At 40.0% G+C, this 18,380-nt stretch overlaps 1 protein-coding gene across 1 annotated transcript; it reads left to right on the forward strand.

The window, feature by feature from the left end:
- Positions 1 to 1,018: 1,018 nt before the first annotated feature.
- EDN3 (endothelin 3) lies at positions 1,019 to 17,092 on the forward strand. Its single transcript, XM_054173446.1, is given in 6 exon segments — positions 1,019 to 1,395; positions 1,838 to 2,078; positions 14,053 to 14,217; positions 15,655 to 15,687; positions 15,689 to 15,722; positions 15,724 to 17,092. Coding segments are annotated over 6 exon segments (615 nt in total). The 5' UTR covers positions 1,019 to 1,343; the 3' UTR covers positions 15,814 to 17,092.
- Positions 17,093 to 18,380: the final 1,288 nt, after the last annotated feature.

Raw genomic sequence — 18,380 nt, forward strand, 5'->3', positions numbered from 1 at the left:
AAAACTCTCAATCTTTAGGAACTGACAAAAGGCAAGGTTGGACAAACTGACAAAACATGACATCTTAATGAGATTTTTTTGTAAGTGTTGTTACCGAATACTCCACATCAGAAGCTGGAATCGGGGGATGGGCTGAAGAAGAATGTGATGCGGTGGAGAACGGCATTCCTCCTTCGATAATGTAACCTGAGCAATCCTGCAACTAGCTTTCTACTCACAAACCAGATCTCAGTGAATACGTTAAATTGGAATGACACATAACAGCATTTTTGGCTGCAGTTAGTACTGAAATGTTAGTTTCAGTTAATTTCTGTTAGTACTGCTTAAATAAAACATTATGTTTTGATTTAAAAGAGCCACAATTAAATTTGCTATTCTCCATGTGCTACCTATAACATATGTTTCCTATAACAGGATATATTACACATACTACTGTAAGAATAGATAGCCAATTCCCTTAACCCTTTCTCCCTTTCCTGTTGTAACTTAATAGCTGATATCATGATTGCAAATGCAGCCAAATGCAGGAGTGTTTCTTTAGGCACAAGTGTCAGAGATGTCACACAATATGAAATGCTCCTTTATCTTAAAGGTTACACCCTATGTAGGTGTATCTGCAAAGAAGTGTTCATAACTAACTGAGGAAAAAGAAATCATTAATAAATTGGTGACTTAATTTCAGTTGTCAGAGTCTCAGGTAAAAAAACCCCAAACAACTCCCAACTCTGTAGCACAAATCTGAGTCAAAACTTTGCGGGTTTATGGCACAATCAATCCTCTGTCCTTCCGGAATTACGCCTAGGACAGGCTCAGGTCATTTAACAATGATGAACAAAGATCACCAGCAGTAACAGCAGGGCTGTGCCTCCTGCTCCCGGGGAAGATGCGCTGCTTAGTGTTGGTTTTTTACCTGCCGGGGTGGGAAGCGGGGGGGGGGCGGCCAGGGGCGGGGAGCACGGCGGTGCCCGCCCCCGGCCCGCGCCCCGAGAAAGGCAGGCGGCTGCCCGCGGTGGGAGGCGACTGCAGCTGGAAAACAGCAGCTCCGGTTTCTGATCGGATTTGGGGGTGGGGAGGGAGGTGTGTGTGGGAAAAGCCAAGCGATGGATCTTCCCTGCTTTTGACAACACTCTCCCCTTCAGGACTAAGACTGCACTGGAGGAAAATAACTGCAAGGGAGAACCACTAATCACACCTCCGTGTGGGAACTAACTTCGGGGAGTAGCGTGTGCCGCCAGCCCCAGGATATTCCCTGCCTCCAACCTGAAGTGGTTCCTCCTGGAACGGTTCAGTCGCCCCTGCAGTTCACCTTTGCCTGCCGTTAACAAGCGTGCAATTTGGGTTTAATGGAGCTGGGTTTATTGTTCCTCTTTGGACTTACAATTACGTCGACTGCAGGTAACGTGAATTTCTTTCTTTCTTTCTTTGCCATTTCCACGCAAGCACACAAAGAAAGGCTGGGGTTTGGGTTTTTTAAGTTGGGTTTTTTGTTTTGTTTTGTTTTTCTTCTAGAAGGCTGTAAGCAATAGCCCACTCCAACGCGTGGTAAAAAACTAGACGCCAAAGACATCATTTGGCCGTATGGAGGTTTAAAACTCGCTAGCAATGCCCCTTAAGTGTGCGGGGGCTGAGGGTGCACTCCACTGCACTGTAGTCAACACAAACATAACGGTGCTTCTAACGCCCGGGAACTTTGCAGGGCCTGAGGCTGGTTGGGGTCCTATTACAAGAGGGGCTGCAAGGCTCCGGGAAAGGGGGTTGCTTCCCGTGCGGGACGAGTAGGGGCGCTGGGCTGACTCAGGGGGAGCTGAGCGCTGCTCTTTGCCTTCCCGCGGTGCAGGGTCCGCTCTGCCCCGGCCCCGCTCCCTTCCTCTGCCGGCCGGCGCTGAGCCGCGCTCGGCGGCGCTGGGACAGAAGGATCGGGAGGAGAGCGAAGCGTCGGCGCTGCCGGCCGGCGGCAGAGCCAAGGTGGACGGCGGGGCGCTTCGGAGGCGGGCCCGGCGCTGCACTTGCTACACCTACAAGGACAAGGAGTGCGTCTACTACTGCCATCTCGACATCATCTGGATCAACACCCCCGAGTGAGTGAGTGCGGGCGGGGCCGCGAAGGGTACGACCGCCGCGGCAGAGCCCCCGGGGGACCCCCGGGGGAGAGCGCTGGCGGGGGCACCGCGGGCCTCGTTGCAGGCGGAACCGCCCCCCGCCGGGGTCACGGAGGGACACAGGGAGGTCCCTGTGCCCTGGAGGTAGCCCCGGTTCTGCAGGCAGCGCTTCCCGAACCCCCGGAGCGGAGCGAGCCCTGCAGCGTGGCGGGACGTGCCGCGCCCTCGCCTCCTTGACACCTGCCTGGCCTCGCAGTGTGGCCCGGGCCCGAGGGACGCAGGGTGCGGGGGCACAGCGCGAGCCTCGGGCATTTGAGGTCCCCGTCACTTCGGTGCGGTAGCATCACCCGTGCCGGTACACACATAACCTGCAGGGACACGCCGCGCACGTACCTCCCAGGGGCATTAGTCAGGGGGGGGAAGCAGTGCTGCTGGAGAAGTCTGTTTCCAATAAACCGGTCCTTGGAAAGGGAGAATAGTGTGTGCGTGCAGCTGTACTGGTGTTGATAAAAATTCATGTGGAAACATACTTTTGGGATTAAAATAATAACTTCTTAAAACCTCTATACACAGGATTTAGGATGTTACAAAAGAATGCCTTTGACAATTACATTTTATGGGAATGGCAAATGTAAGCTTTTTGCTTCAAGTGATAATTAAAATATTTTTTGAAAGCACAACATTTCCCATGAAATGGCAATTCTGAGTTTCACCCAGGTCAGTGGGGGTGGAGCACGTATGCAGAAAAGCATGGTCGGGTATTAAATGGTAAGAAATCATCCAGGAAGAGTGACACTTTGCCTACATCCTAAACATCAGGGGCCTCCTCTTCCTACACCACTGTATATATCCTGTCTCAGAGTAACTAAAACAAGCTTAAGGATTTGTAAAGATTTTCACAGGCTAACAGCTTTCAGTCATGTAACAACCACAGCAACCACTGCATTAAAAACAATCAGGTCAGATGAATCTGAAAACAGATTTCTTTTGATGAACTTCAAGAATTAAAGGTCTTCAAACTGTATGACAACTTCTACACATGCCATCAAGTGTATTCTCTGACTACAGCTTGGAAACAGTTGTACTAACTTGGATCTGCCTTTGAATCAATTGCAAAGCTTTGAATCAGATTTAAATAAGAAAAGGAATAGGAAAAAAAAAAAGAAAGTAAGTAACAGGAAAATCATTTAAGTCAAATGGGGTTTAGGGCACTTAGTTTGTAAATTCATGTGTGTGTCCTGGCTGGAGGCCATGTCTGATGACAAACCTTATGAACTTCTACCAACCTATGACTATCATGTATTCACACAAGTCATTCAAAATACTTTGAGTTCCATACCTGCACTAATCCACCCCGGGATTACTTAGAATTATTTTAGCCAAATATTTATGACTCAGTATATTAAGAGCTCAGCAGTGAAAACGGAGGAATGACATTCCTTTTCCCCTACACACCGAATAAATAGAACTCTGCTAATTTTAAACACCCCCAACCCCCTAGGCCCCCACCACCCCCTTTTTAAAAAATAAATAAATCCTGTTTTAAGTCTACAGGAATGATACACACATTTTAGCTACTCTGCTCCAAAGGCATGAACGTGTATAACCTAGTAACATTGTTGGAACTAGGTTTATCAGGATGCTGGGGCCTCTGGGTTGATAACTAGTGAGTGGGTAATGGTGGCAAGTAAGAGCATTAGTCCCATAGCAACTGATTTTTCTGGGATCTATAAGTGCTCCCAGGAACAGGACAAAGGAGGTTGTCTCAAAGTTGTCTGACTACAGTGTCCAGAGAATGGTGCACTGTGGCTGGAAGCGACAAGTGTCTGAACTAGGCTGCCTTGCTGTCCTACTTCTCTAGCTACTTCTTGAGACTTGCCTGGCTTAAGCCAGCAAGGTGAGCAGTGAAAGGAAAAGCTCAGTTTACAGGTAAGGCAGAAGCACAGATCTCCCTCTAAGATGAATGAGCAGAGTCTTGATTTTTTAAAATGCTTCTACATATGAGGACAGAGGTAGTCACTGAAATAAGTATGTGTGGAGACAATAGGTGTGTTGGACCATGTTCAGCACAGCAGAAACAGAATTAAGATTTTATATCACATGTCTAAATGAATAGGCACTAATTTTGGCCTGGAGTCTAACCTGAAATAATGTCTCAATAAATCAAAAAGCACTTCTGGATATGAATGATAGAAATCAGTTCTGCTTGTGCAAGTTAATATCCCAAGCTACTTGTGCCGCTTCTTTTAAATGGCTCTAACCACTGGATCTGTACTGACTGGCTGTAAATGGGGTATTTACATTGCTGTTGCATGCATGTTGTTGAAAGTGTTTTTGTTTTGGCTCAGATGTAACTTTGTAGACCATGCACACAATGGAAGGCCAGATAGATGGTGCTAATGATCCAAGAAGTTTTCTTGATCTGTTGATTGTTTTTTCCTGCTTATTTACTTTTTTGGGGGTGTGTGTGGGGGGGTGTGTTATTTCCTGTATCAACCCCTACAGTTGCTTTTTATTATTATTTTTCATTCTTATATCCCCTGACTTATGTCCTTCACATTATTTCTTATTCTTGTTACAAGTTCCTTAATATTTTTTATTTCCAGGTTACCATTTCCTCCATACTTGAAAGACAAACTTGGCTTTCTCCTCTAGTGTCTTCCCCCTGCTTTTCCCAACAGAAGTCACTGTTAAGCACCGTTGTAGTATATTCAAAACCAGTCTAGGTTGTGTCCTCTTCCCCTTTTCTGGAAAAGTGGTTAAAGTTTTTATTGAAACTGTTGGAGGCAGAGTGATGACAGAGAGTCTTTTCCTGTCCTTGCTGAGAAACCACTTAGATCAGCAGGATGACTGTTGTAGAAAAGTACAACAAGGCAGAATATGTAGCTTCTGACTCTCTGCTGCTATTGCCAACTAAATGAGAAATTATCTCTGCAGACATGTAAGTATTGCTTTACCCCATCAACTGCTGGGGTTAGTCTGGACCACTAAGTGCACCAGTGTTATTTTGACATAGTCTTTTATGCTGGGAACAGTAGGAGCCTTAAATGAAAAAGAAGACCTAAAGACAGTCAGGTAAATCAGAACAGAATAATGTCATTATGTGGTGTAGATGAAGGCTGCATAACAAAGTAATTAAAAGCTGGTAAAATGTTCTCACTGATAAGATTGATAAGTCAGGAATTAGTTTGCAATATGTTTTTTTGTCAAGCAATTAATTCCACTTATCTTGATTTAAAGCTACAGACACATTTTAAACACTACCCACTGCTGTAGCAGCCACAGCTCAGTGTTATTCTGTAAGTTAAGAACATATAGGGGAGATTTCTTCTAACTCTATGCTTCTTCAAAGGGGTCCTATATTTTATTGTGAACTGAGCTTGTGCATACAACAGCAAAATGTGGCTCAATTAATGACATTAATGTTGGTGTGTGAAGCTTTAGAGATGCTCAAAATGGTTAGTGAAGGATTAAAAGATGACTATTATAGGGAAGTGATACATAAGGATCTGTATCAGATACTTGAGTGGTCTTTAATTCTGAAATAAAACTAAAATGAAAGTGCATGGCAATAATCCAGGAGAGTTAGCATAGATGCACAATAGTAAAGTTATTTCCTTAGTCAAACTAAGCGCCAAAAGTAATAATTTCTGAAGTGTCTACATCAAAGCAGAAGGGTTTTTTTTCTAGATGATTTGTATTTTGATATTTGTTACTATGCTCAAAAGAGGAGTAACTGAATGAAATTCAGTGACTGTGTTACAAAGACCAGCTTACATGATGTTCTAAGAGTTTTGTCTGCCAGTTACATTAACTCCTGAGTCAGCAGAACTGGTTGGGCACAGTGAACGGAAGAACTTGATCTGAGATCTTTGTGTTTGGGGCTGTGATGCCCTGTACTTACACGTTTCCCCAGTGGGAGGACAATGACTTGCACTGACTTGTAGTCCGTTACTTTGCTCTGCGGGATGTATTGCCAGAGGATATGGTGGGTGTTTCATAGTGTGTGGTTAGATGGTGACACTACAAGGATGTGGGTTTTCTCACTAATAAAGAAGTTTATCTCTGTAACACAGGCAAGTCAGATATTCCTAAGCAGCCATCAGAATTTAGCACTAGGTTGGCTCCAGGTAGTTCCCCTGCAGAAATCTACTCTTCTGACCTAATGTAACCACCTGTTAGGGTGAGAAAGGCTTTTATTTTTTTAGTTCTTCCCAAATGTGCTGACAAATTGGTCTGTTAGGGGTCCAGGACTTGTCAGAAACTAAATAGACAACAGCAGCTGATTCTACATACAATCATCTCTCTAACAGTCATAAGGTAATGATCTTTACATACTACTTGTTTAGGTCACCATCAGAAAGTCAGCTTAGACTGGAAACAATTTGTGTTCTGTCATCACTTCAGTCATAGTTTTGATTATATAGAGATAGGAAGTTATTTCTCGGGATGTTATTAAAAGGAGACAAGACTGGATACTTCTGTGTGAACCGGATCCTCCATTGGCTAACTTTTCCTTCATGACATCACCTTGTTACCTGCATCTCCTTGATGATTGCAGTTTGTTGAATGGAAGCACACATAACAATTAAAAAAAATTAAAGTTCTACAGTTACCCCATTTTTTGAGAGTTACCTTCAGCGTAAGTGTGGATAATGCCCCATGTATTGATGGAAATAGAAGTACACTGCTAAAGATCTCTTGTTCAGCAAAACAATTAAGTGTGTGCTTATAATCTTAATAGATCAGACTGAAAATACCTGCTAGCCAAAGGCATGATGACAGAGCTGGCTACAGGCCAGCAGTTCCAATACGGAAGCAGATGTTGGTTGAACAGTGTGCACGGTTAACCAGCAGAGCTAAGTGCCAAAACTGAAATGATGGATCTTCTGTTGAGTTGATTTTATTTTTCTCAATGAAGTTTGCCCTGCACTTTGCAGGTTTTACTCTTCACGTGTTTGCCAAAATCTATTTGTCTTACACAAGTGGATGCTACCTATATATATATACACACACCAAAACTATATATATGCACTGTGTCCTAAGGTAGCCTGAATGTTGAAGGATGAAATGAATCTTAACAAGCTAGTACCACTTGAAATAACTAAACTTACGGAATCTATGGTCATACTCACTGGCTGAAAAAATAGCAAATATAAAGCAGGTACTTTCACTTATTTCCATTGATTCCTTTTAACTTTTTAAAGTTATAACCTTTTGTGAAAACTTAAATCGCACCCTGTCTCTAATCCTAAAAATCTGAGTATCTTTGCTGTTAAAAAGACACACAACTATTCATATCAAATAGAGAGTGTTTCAAATAGATTTACTAAACATGGTAACAAGCTTCTGCTGTTACTGTTATGTTTTATCACAAACAGATTTGAATTTTAGGCCTGTTATTCAAACTTGGTTGGTTTTGCATGTTTAAAGCATTTACTGACTTCATACTTTCAGTGTCTTACTGTCTGAAATGTGCACAGCTTGCATGCCCTCCACAGTCTAAAAGTAGAATATATCCTCTTAGTCTTCCTGTAAAGCTTATTTACAGTACTCACAGTATTGATGTTTTAACAGCAGTATTCTCAGGAAGACTTGAAACGATTTTGCTCTGCAGTCTGAAATCTCATGTCACCGCAGGAGCTGGCCCTACAAAAGAAAGGGTCAGGGATGAGACACACTAGTAGCTAGTGCCTTGAAATTTCACTACTGCTGCTCATGTTGGTCTAATTCTAAGAATAAACAGTCCTGAGGGCTGTCAAACCACAGTCGCTTCCGTAATTCTTACATTTTATCACAATGTGTTTATTTTCCCCCAGGTTTTTGTTCTATTTGTTTTTACACCAGCAGTGGATTTTGAGCTATACACACTGTGGAGAGTGGTGGAAACGTGCATTAGCGTGTGTGTTCTTTTTGCACACTGGAACGGTGGCTTCAGAAACTAGTAATAAGTAGTCAGACTTCTAGTTCAAAAAAGCTTCCTTCAATCCATACTTTTCATCTGCTTTGCCTGTCAGGATTTACCTCAGTGCCTCTGAGTTAGAACCAGTCCATTTACTAATAATTTCTGCTAGAGGAAGATAAAGGAATAATGGAAGTTTAAGCTTACAGACAGAAAATGCTGCAATGGATTTTTTTAAACGAACAGTCATTTTTCTTGCCACAGAACTGGGAGCAGGTCAGGAGAAGTATGAATTACTGAGGGATACGAGCAGTGTGGTTTTGAAGAGGTATTTCTGTGAAAAATGGCTCAGTTTATAAGGTCAGGTGAGCTCTACCCAGCATCTCTGGCTGGAAAAAAATGCAAGCGCTCCCCCAGTTCTTGCTCTGTATTGCTTACCTCAAGCTATGTACTCCAGCTTTTCACTCAGTAAGACAGATTATACAGATTTTTCTGATCATATTTGATCAAGAAAACGTGTAACAATTTTGACAGCTACAGGGAGGATGACTAGTGATGAAAAGCTTTCAGATTCTCTTACAGTACTTAATTTGGGTACCATGAAGTCCCAGTAGGAGGGAAATCAACTCATGTGGCCAGAGAAAGTGCATAAAGTAAACATGTGCAATCCTTGGCGTGTTACCTAAGTTACCTATAGCTAATGAATGATAACTGATTAGGGTTAGCAAATTAGCAATTAGTAACTAAAGAATAAGACTGAAAAAACCCAAACAAAATATGAAGGTTGAACCAAATCTAGCAAGATTGTGGAGGCAGCAGTATGTAGGTATCTAGAAACACTGACTACAACCAAATTAAGGATGTTGAAGATAAAGGTGTGGCTATAAAGGATAAAATAGTTTGTTTCCTCTGAAAATAATTCGAACTCCAAAAAGCTACTCAGAAAAAGTACAGCTTCTGTGAACGGAGCATGTGGTTATGTTAAGTCAGGCACTTGTTTGAAGGTGGTTTGCTCCTTGAATGATGAGGATGAGAAGAATGAATGTGGGAGGTACACCTATTGTGATCCTCTCTGTTAAACATGCCTATTACAGAAAGAGTTGGAACCAGCTTTCAGAGCAGCCAATGATCTCTTCACCTAGAGCTACACAGTATTACTGCAGTAGCCATATATGAAAGTATACACAGAAGCATCTGCTATTTCCCCCAAGCATATTTCATTCTGGAGATGGTTTGTTTCGCTTGGAGTATGTTAAATTTTGCTTCCTTTCCATGTTCTTTGTTCTTAGTGATCCTTACAGGGATCTCATACACTAAAATTGTTTGAAAACACTGGAAACCGTTGGGAGCCTTGCTGGCCTGGATGAATGCCAGAAAATATATTGCCGAATACTGAAATCACAGCATCTAAGATGGTTGCTGCAACTCCCCTCACCCCACTGTTTTGGCTGAAACTCTCAAGTGCCCTGGAGGTATCTACTGTGTTTAAGTGGCTGGGAAAGTAGAAAATAATAGCAGCTCATAGGTCAATTATAACATAGCATGAGAAACTAAACCACATGTTGTAAAAATTAAAATAAACTGATTGGGTTTGTCTGCCTGAATTCTGAACATTGACTAGAGTATAAATGAGGGACAGAAGGACTTCAGCAAATCATTACTTCCCAACTAGATTTGAAGGTAATAGTCATTCAAGGAGCAGGTTTCTCCTGTGGTAAATTTTCAATGACAGCACTGTTTCAGAATGGCTATTTCACTGTTACTCAGGACTTCTTGTCTTTTTTCAACAAACAAATGCCTATTTCTGTTAATTTTATGGCAAAAACTTGCTTCAAGAGCTACCTGATTTTCGAGGGAGAGCTTCTGTGATTGTGTTTTGTGGGCACAACATACAGAAATAATCCATCTGAGTATCCATATTTTTTTTTTCCTTTTTAAAATTCTAGGAGAAACTTTGCCTGACCTAAAGTTTGCTGTGTGTTCCTTCCATTACAGACATGGAAACGGTGTTTCAAAACATGAAAGCACACTCTGCTCCGATTAGCTTTGTGTTACTCTCTATTATACACAGAATTGTCTTCAGATGACCGATCTGGTTGCACTGACTAATCATGATTTCATTTTATGGAATAATAACAGATACTGGAGAGTTGCATTAGCATTTTCTTTGTTTTGTGTACAGAATAAAGAACAAATAGCTCACATGCAAGAAGAAACTATTTCCTTAAACTCAGACCTTCTGTAATTCAGAAAGTCTTTAAAACTGAGCATGCATACTCCCTGGCTGCAGTAATCATACTGGTAACAAAAGAGGGTCACTATCTTTATGTAGAAATCTCAGGTTTGTATGTTGCCACATAGATACTAGTTCAAAGTAGTACCTTGGAAAGGCTGATCCAGAACTGCATAGGTTTGCAACCTATGCAACTCCACTTTGAAGAAAGGTATAAAGGAGACAGAGGACACATTAACTTTTAAATATGTGGACCCCCATTTCAGTGCTCCAGGAGAATTTTGTTCTCCTAAAGGAAGAAATTGCATCTACTAAGATAAAAGGTTAGACATTAAAAATTTCTTGTGAAATGTAAATGTTAAAAGAAAAAAAAAAAAGTCGATAGATCTGTGGATTTTACAAAGAAATTGCCTAAAAGTTTGTAACTGGCTCTTAGCTAGCACGTTGGCCAGGGACCTGGTCATAACCTCGAGGAACACAGTGCAAGGGAACTGGTTATTCAGGATCCCCAGAAACCTAGCAGATGGCTGGCCAACAGATCCTCTGCTGCCTGTCTTGTTCAGTTGTTCCTCATCTGCACTGTGGAGAGACAAACTGTCCTGTGTATACTAAAGTCAGACAGTTTTGACTAAAGAAAACAGATGCCTCACCTGAAACAGAAAGCAAAGAGAGCAACACAAATGCTTGGTGGCAATTACACATTAACAGTAAGTCCCATTCAAGCATGCAGAAATTGAGACTCATTTAATGTTGAGCCTGAGCATTGCAACAACTTAAAAAACCTAATACCAAACATCCCCCCAAAGCAGCATCTGTTAATCACAGGTAACAATCTAAGATGAAGCATGCTGCTGGGCAAATGCTTCCGATACTCATTCAACTGACTCTCTTCAGTATTTCCTTGCACTCTGAAGTGCCGAGAAAGAGGCATGAACTAACTTGAAATGCTAAGATATTCACTGCTGGAATGATAACTGTAACTTTTACTTTAATGTTGTGATTTATGGGTTGCATTAGAGTAACTGACAGACAAGAAAATACTATTTTTTTTTAGCTCTTTCTGCATGCTGTTGGGAAAACTGTGGGTTGCTGTTGAAGTTTATCTGGTTTTGGTTTGAATTTTTGGATTAGAAATCAAACCCAGGCATACTGGAGAATGATTATAGTTCCATCTCTGATTGGCAAATCTGCACATCAGCTTACATAAAAATTATTACTTGGGCGTTCTGGTTAAAATTCTTCACTTGAAAATGTCATTGGATTGGCATGTATTTCTGGGCCACTGAGAGTGAAGTGGTTGTGAATACATTTTCCAAGCTATGAAGCACACTCTTACAGCATTGCTTTTTTTTCCTAGAACATAAGGCACTTCGTTAGAAAGATCAGATGCAGTATCTAAAATATCAGTCTCCTCCTTTGCTCAGGGCTGTGATTCATGGTTCTTATCACTTGTAATTATACTGTACTCTCCGCCCCTGCCTGTTTGCTGGAATTTACTGTCTCTTAGGAAAGACAAGAGGCTGGTAATGGGCCCATTCCTCAATCACTGTAGTTCACATACTGATGTATTAAGATAAAACTGAAGTTGATGGCAGTTCTAGTTGGTCCATTGATTTGCAAACTGCAGCAAGTGAGGAATAAAACACTTTCTTCTTACTCTCTGGCGATTCAAGCAGAACCTCTGACACAGGGCAAACTACAGCTCAGTCCTGCAGAGATTCTCACTTAGAGAATCAGAGTAAGAAAAAACAGTATAATATTTTGGCAAAGTGGACTATTTAACAAGGAACAACTTTAAATAATGAGATTTACTGATAATAATATTGACTTTATCAGTAATAATAATATTTTATGTCTTGTTATCACAATGTGGGATAACAGCTGCAAAAGCTATACAAAGTTTCTTCATCCTCTGGCAAGCTATCTGCCATGAAATAGGGGGTTTATGTTTGGGTAGACTAAGCAAAATTCAGCTTTTCATTTTAGCCTAAGTCTGAGCAGGAAGTTAACTAACACAATTTTACCAGACAGTTTTCAGAGAGGGTTCACCACTCTTAAATATACAGGAACTTCCTCCTGTTCCTGTCTCTAAATTCAAGCCATTACTTCATAAAAAACATGAATTTATAATAAAGTCAAACCATACAAAAATTGTTTGTGTCAGAAGCTACCTATATGAGCCACTTAGCATTCAGTATTCAAAAGCAGATGGCAGTATAGAATTAACAAGCTTCAGTTAGAAAATGGGACATGCCCCTAATTCTGAAGACAACAAAAGAAGTTTTTTAAATAACTGAGAAGGGGACCAAAATCAAGTCTTAAAGTCTTGTATGACTAATATTCTTGGTCTCTCCTAGTATCAAAGTGTTTCCACAAAGTAAGTAGTGAAAAAATGCAGCAGTTTCTGTATACGGGTGAGGCATCTGCTGGAGAAGGACCATGTCATGATCTCTGACACTCAGAAATATTGCTTGTGATTTTGTATCTTCCAGTATGATTTTATGGTAAATCTCTGTATGATAGGTATGCTCTGGTTCAAGCTGTGCAAGATGAGAAGCAATGTTCCAAGCTTATATGTACTTCAAATACAGAGGTTTGAATCAATTATTTGCATCAACTGTACTGATGTTACATCAACAATTAGTGCAGAGATTAGGAAAATAGTGTTTCTGAACCTTTCAGCCCACCATGAGTGTGGGAAAATGGAAAATTTTCAGTTTTTCAATTAATTATCTAATGATGTTTTTTGAAAGCAAATGAAAGAAGTACAACTATGTGGAATTAGTGGTTCCAGACTGATTATTCATTCAGGCTTTGTTCTGTAACCTTTCTGTAACCCTTCTAGATCTATTCTTACTTCCTCTTCCCTGCCTTTTTTCTTCCCCTCCTCTCTTAAGATTTTTAGTGTTTGTGGATTTGTGGGCTGCTTAGACCATGCCTCAAGCACACAGAAACTTTTATGGGTCTCCAGAAGTTCCATGTGGTGTACACATGCTATCAACTGAGATCCGTTAACAACTTGCAGAAGAATAATTCATGACATCACTCTAAACTATTAAGTACATTTGGAGGTGTTAGCAGGAAGTGATGAAACATGTCCTTTACTGATAATAATATTGACTGTAACCCATTAAAGAACAAAGCATGCCAGGCTGCAGGGAAATCAAGAACTACCTCTTACACTTCCCTTGTGTGCTGTCATAGAGGTAGGATCTCATAGCAAAGTACTAGCCAATATATGTGGGAAGGATTATCTATGTTTCCCAAATTCATAACTCCATGGTTTATGTTCCCAACATGATGCAGGAAACCAATCATGTTGACAGTTTTCTCTATTTCCTAATGATAAAATTAATCGCAAATCAGGCTCTGACTCATGATGACAACAACAATGCCGTCATGTTACTTATCTGCTGGACGTCAGCACGTCACTTCATGCCAGATATGGCACCGAACATAAAGTTTGTGCATTGATGGAGGGTAACCAACACAATAAAGGAATACACGGTAAATTAATCAATAACCTGGGGATATATTTGTATCAGCTGTTAGGTAACCATGGTTTTTTAAGATAGCCAGTGTGGTTGCCAATGAATTCTACCAGTTAAGCTGATTGTCTGCTACTTTGTAACTGTGAAATCCTGAGCTGATGGAGTGGAAGTTGTGATCTGGCGTAGGAAAAACTTCTTACGTAAGCATAGGATTTGATTTTTGTTCTATTGCTTTGCATCAGTGGATCTATTTTCTAAAACAGAAAGAATATGGAATATCATTTTAATTGGCTCCTAAAATACACAATATTTTGATTCTCACAACAGGAGGACTGTGCCATATGGGCTGTCTAACTTCAGAGGCAGTTATAGAGGCAAAAGATCTACAAGCCAGATTCAAAGTACTTTCCCGTCTTCATTTCGGTGCTCTTGTGTGGATGCTCATGACAAGCAGTGCATGCAGTTTTGCAGAAGAACACAAGACAGAAGGAGGTCGGTATCTTTTCTCAATATTGCAAACTCTCCACATGATTTGATTATTTCATGGGGCTAAATGAATCAAGTTGCATATATTGAGTGCAACTGATTAATAGACACATTGATTGTAAATAAAATTCACATCTCCAATTGTGGTGAGTCAGTAGCTAAGCACTTACACTGGAGCTTGTTCACATTCATCCTAGAGTGGGACAGGAGACAGAATAAGAACAACAAAAGTGAGAAAATGAGAGTTTGGTAGGTGAAGCATGGAGACCAGACCTGACCAGACCTAACCAGACCCAGCACAGTACCATGAATTTTCTTTTTGTTGTTTCTCTTTATGATGTGCTATTTTAAGAACAGCAGTTCTCCTGTCCAGGCAGGGGCGTGCTTAATATTGCATCATTTTCAAATGTTTTCAGTTTTATCTAGGCTAATGACATTGCCATTTTATGGGTGGCTTTATAAGGTTAATTGATGAGAACACAGTGGCAAACAGAGAAAAATCTCTCTTCTCCAGAAATCACGAATCAGTGAAAAAGACAGAGGAGGAAGACCAATGCAGGGAAGAACAAAACTCTTTCATTCAGTAGCAGAGAGAGTGAGGAGGATTCTGAACAGTCAGGTAAGCTACAAATGTTTCACATTGAAATATTAATTTTTATAAATTTTCTTTGCATTTGCATAAGTCTAAATTCTTGCAACTGAACATTATCCCTTCTTGCTCAGTGAGGCCAGAATTTGGCCTGTTTGTTTTATTTTTAGTTATTTTTTAAAATAACTTCTGGTATAAATAGAACTACTCCAAGCTTCCTCTGATGTAGCTCCTTCAACAGTTGAATTCTTTGGCTATAAGCCAATTCATATTTTGGCAATAGCCCCCTCCCCCACCCCCCATTTTCTTTTTTTAGGGCAAGGGCTGTTCCTGTCAATCATCATTTTGCTCATTTACCACTGCAACGACTTAAGCTGCACGTCACAGTACAGTGCTTCAGTAAAACTTAAATTGTTGAGGTAAAGTGTGGAAAAAGTATTTGGAGAGAAGACTAAATCTTTAGATGTCAGATGTAAAAGTTCCAGTTCCAAGTCTACTTTTAATACTATTGCTCTATATGAAATGCAAATGGTGTCAGGGTGAGCAAATACTTGCAGTTATAGGTAAAATGAAACAGCTGTTATAACTAGAAAAGTTATAAAACATAAAATAAGGAAGTCACATCATTTTCCAAAATCTTTAGCTGTGAAGGGAAGCCCTGGGATTAGCAGCTCCCTAACTCAATATATTGCTACGATTGTTGGATCAGAGCTAGCTAGACAATTGGGTAGCATTCAGTCTGTGTGCACGTAACCAAGGAGATGAACTGTAGCTCTCTCAGGTAATACGGAATTAGCTCTGAATAAATAAGCAGTTTGGTATGTTTGGATTTTGTTTTGGTTTTGTTTTTAAAGCTTTAATGTTTATTTGCTGAAGCTCAGAAGAAAGAAACTACAACTCTCCCTTGAGATGGACAAACTTCATTGCTTCAGTCTGATGCCAGTGGAGAATTCAGCATTATCCAACACTTCCATTTCAAGAATGCCACTTTGAGGGCATGTGAACCTGTATGAAGAAGCCTTTGTCCAGTCTGAACGAGCCCAGTTCCCTCAGCTGCTCCTCACCAGACCCTTCACCAGCTTTGTTGCTCTTCTCTCATGCTCCCCTTGCAAGAGTCTCAGTAAAGGATAATCTTTATCATGTAACCTGGCAGGGAATGTACCGCTATTGAAGAAAAATTCAAGGGCGGATCCAAACTTCATCAACACAATGTTTCAGGAAACACTTTTTTATAAGATTTTTTTTTCAAAGTACAGTAGAAACATACTGTTCCACTTACTGCTTGCTATGTGTCTGAAGAATCCATCCATAGCTTTATGCAGGCAGCTGTAATCGGAGAATGTGATGAGTTAGAGATTGCCTATACATGAGTTCTCATTAAGAATAAACAGATACAAAGTATTCCTCTTGTTAATGTATGCAAGCCTGAATCATCATATTGTAACTTCGTGGCAGTTGTTTAAATGACAGTATCTATGCAGAATAAATAAGAATGGCTAATATAACTATTATTATAAACTATAGCAAGTTAAGAGTATACAGTGAGTATTCAATAGATTACCTAATGTAGGCACAAATTATTCCTACACTTCAAAGTTTCGTTCAGAAACCTTTACCAGGATTATTTAAGGATGCACTGTGGTTGATGAACAGAATTCCAATTATTCACCCCAAAGAATTTCCTAATGGTAAAACCGCAGGACCGTGGAACTCCAACTGAAACTCCATATGATGAGAGTAACTTACTGTATGAGACCATTTGCCTTTCTAAGCCCCTACATATGTTCTCATCCACAGTACATATGTTTGTCTTTGGTAGCTATATAAATCAGATTTTTATCTCCTCATTGAACAGCATTGCTGAATAACTTGGAAACTTGGTAATAAGGATTATGTCCAACTCTGGACATTTCTCAGTGTAAATGATTTCTTCAGAAATGATGGATTTTTTTTATATATTTTTTTTTAAAGAAGATGCAAGAGTAAGCTAGGAAGGAAAACAAAATCCTGTTCTATATTATTTAAAAAGAAAGAGAGGAAATCCCTTGCTTGTGACATTACAGATACTTATTTGGTTTGACTGACCTGCACACAGACTTTCCCCAGGGCACATAGGTTAAACTATAGCCCAGTGACATTAAATTATAACAGACAAAAGATGGAGACCAAAGGAAAAACGAAAATAACTTAACAGTAAAAATGGTTATATAGGCTTAAAATGGTGGTAATAGACTTTGTTTGAAATGAAAAGGGAGGTCTTTGCCAAAATATATATATGATATATTTTATATATATGTGGATATATTTCATAAATAAATTATTATAGTTATAAAATTAAATATATCTTTCAGTTACTGCATTTGTATCAGTTTGTTACTTGCTGTACAAATGATTTTGTACATTTTTAGAAAATACATTATTTATTGTTTAAAACCACTTCACATACTGTCTTCCCATAATGTTTAAAAGACACTGTATAGTTGTGGGTTGTTATGAAGAATGCTTAATGCTCATTTATAACCATCAGCCAGAATTTCCCCCCCACTGAATGTATAGGCTCAGCTCATACAAAAACTTGCCTTCTTCAACAGGCTGACAGTTCTAACGGTTTGAGGATTGAGTAGGAAAATACAAAATTCTTTGATAATAATTATGGACAAAAAAAATTGCATCACAAATTTGTGCCCCTTTGCTAGAAACAGAATCCTCATCTGGCCTCATCTGTATTCTGGAACAAATGAGGCGGCAACGGTCACTTGGACCACAAGTTGTTTTTGTGAACAATGTTCACTGACTTCAGCTTCAGTTGGGTGGGTTTTTTTTGGGTTTTATTTTTTCTTTTTTTCCTGGAATAGCAAACACAGCCCAGTGCTAACAAGGCTGTCAGCGCCTCCTCAACGGATACAGTTCAGCTTTTAGATGAGCCGCTCAGTCTGTGTTTGGATTTCTACTGTCTTCCTTCATGTGAATTCAATTTAAATGTTGCACTTGAAGATGGATTCACACCTTCCCCAGTCCCACATGATTTCCACTATTTCAAATGTTCACAGAAAACAAAAATAACAAATTGTGTTCTTTCTTTGGCATGCAGGTAGATTTAGCCTTTAAGTAGTGGGCTGTGGGTGTTATCGTTGTGCTTTTTCCTCAAGAAAGAAAGATCCATCTTTTTTTTTTTTTTTTTCCTATGTGAATTCCACTTTCAGATAGTTTGGTTTTGGGCCTCTGCACAGTAGCTGAAAACACTGTGTCAAGGTACCACTAGCAGTTTCTGTAAACATCAGCCCATCATGACTGCAGCAAAAGAAAGAAAATGAGAAATAACTCTTTTATCAACCCAGGAGAGTTTACCATAGGTATCTCCAAATAAATCTGTAAAGCACAGCATATACCTGAAAACTGGATGTGATGGGTTCTGGAGTCCAGCTACTATTATTCTGTCTGGAAATAGTTAATGGCCATGAGATTGCTTTTTTCTAATTTCATATGATTATAGAAAATGTCACCATTAATATTCCTCAGCTCTTAGGGACTCACTTGACCAATTTTTAATTTGTAATTAGATGATGTTAAGCTAATTAAA

The sequence above is a fragment of the Dryobates pubescens genome, chromosome 26, assembly GCF_014839835.1.
Source record: "Dryobates pubescens isolate bDryPub1 chromosome 26, bDryPub1.pri, whole genome shotgun sequence".
NCBI classification, from domain to species: domain Eukaryota; kingdom Metazoa; phylum Chordata; class Aves; order Piciformes; family Picidae; genus Dryobates; species Dryobates pubescens.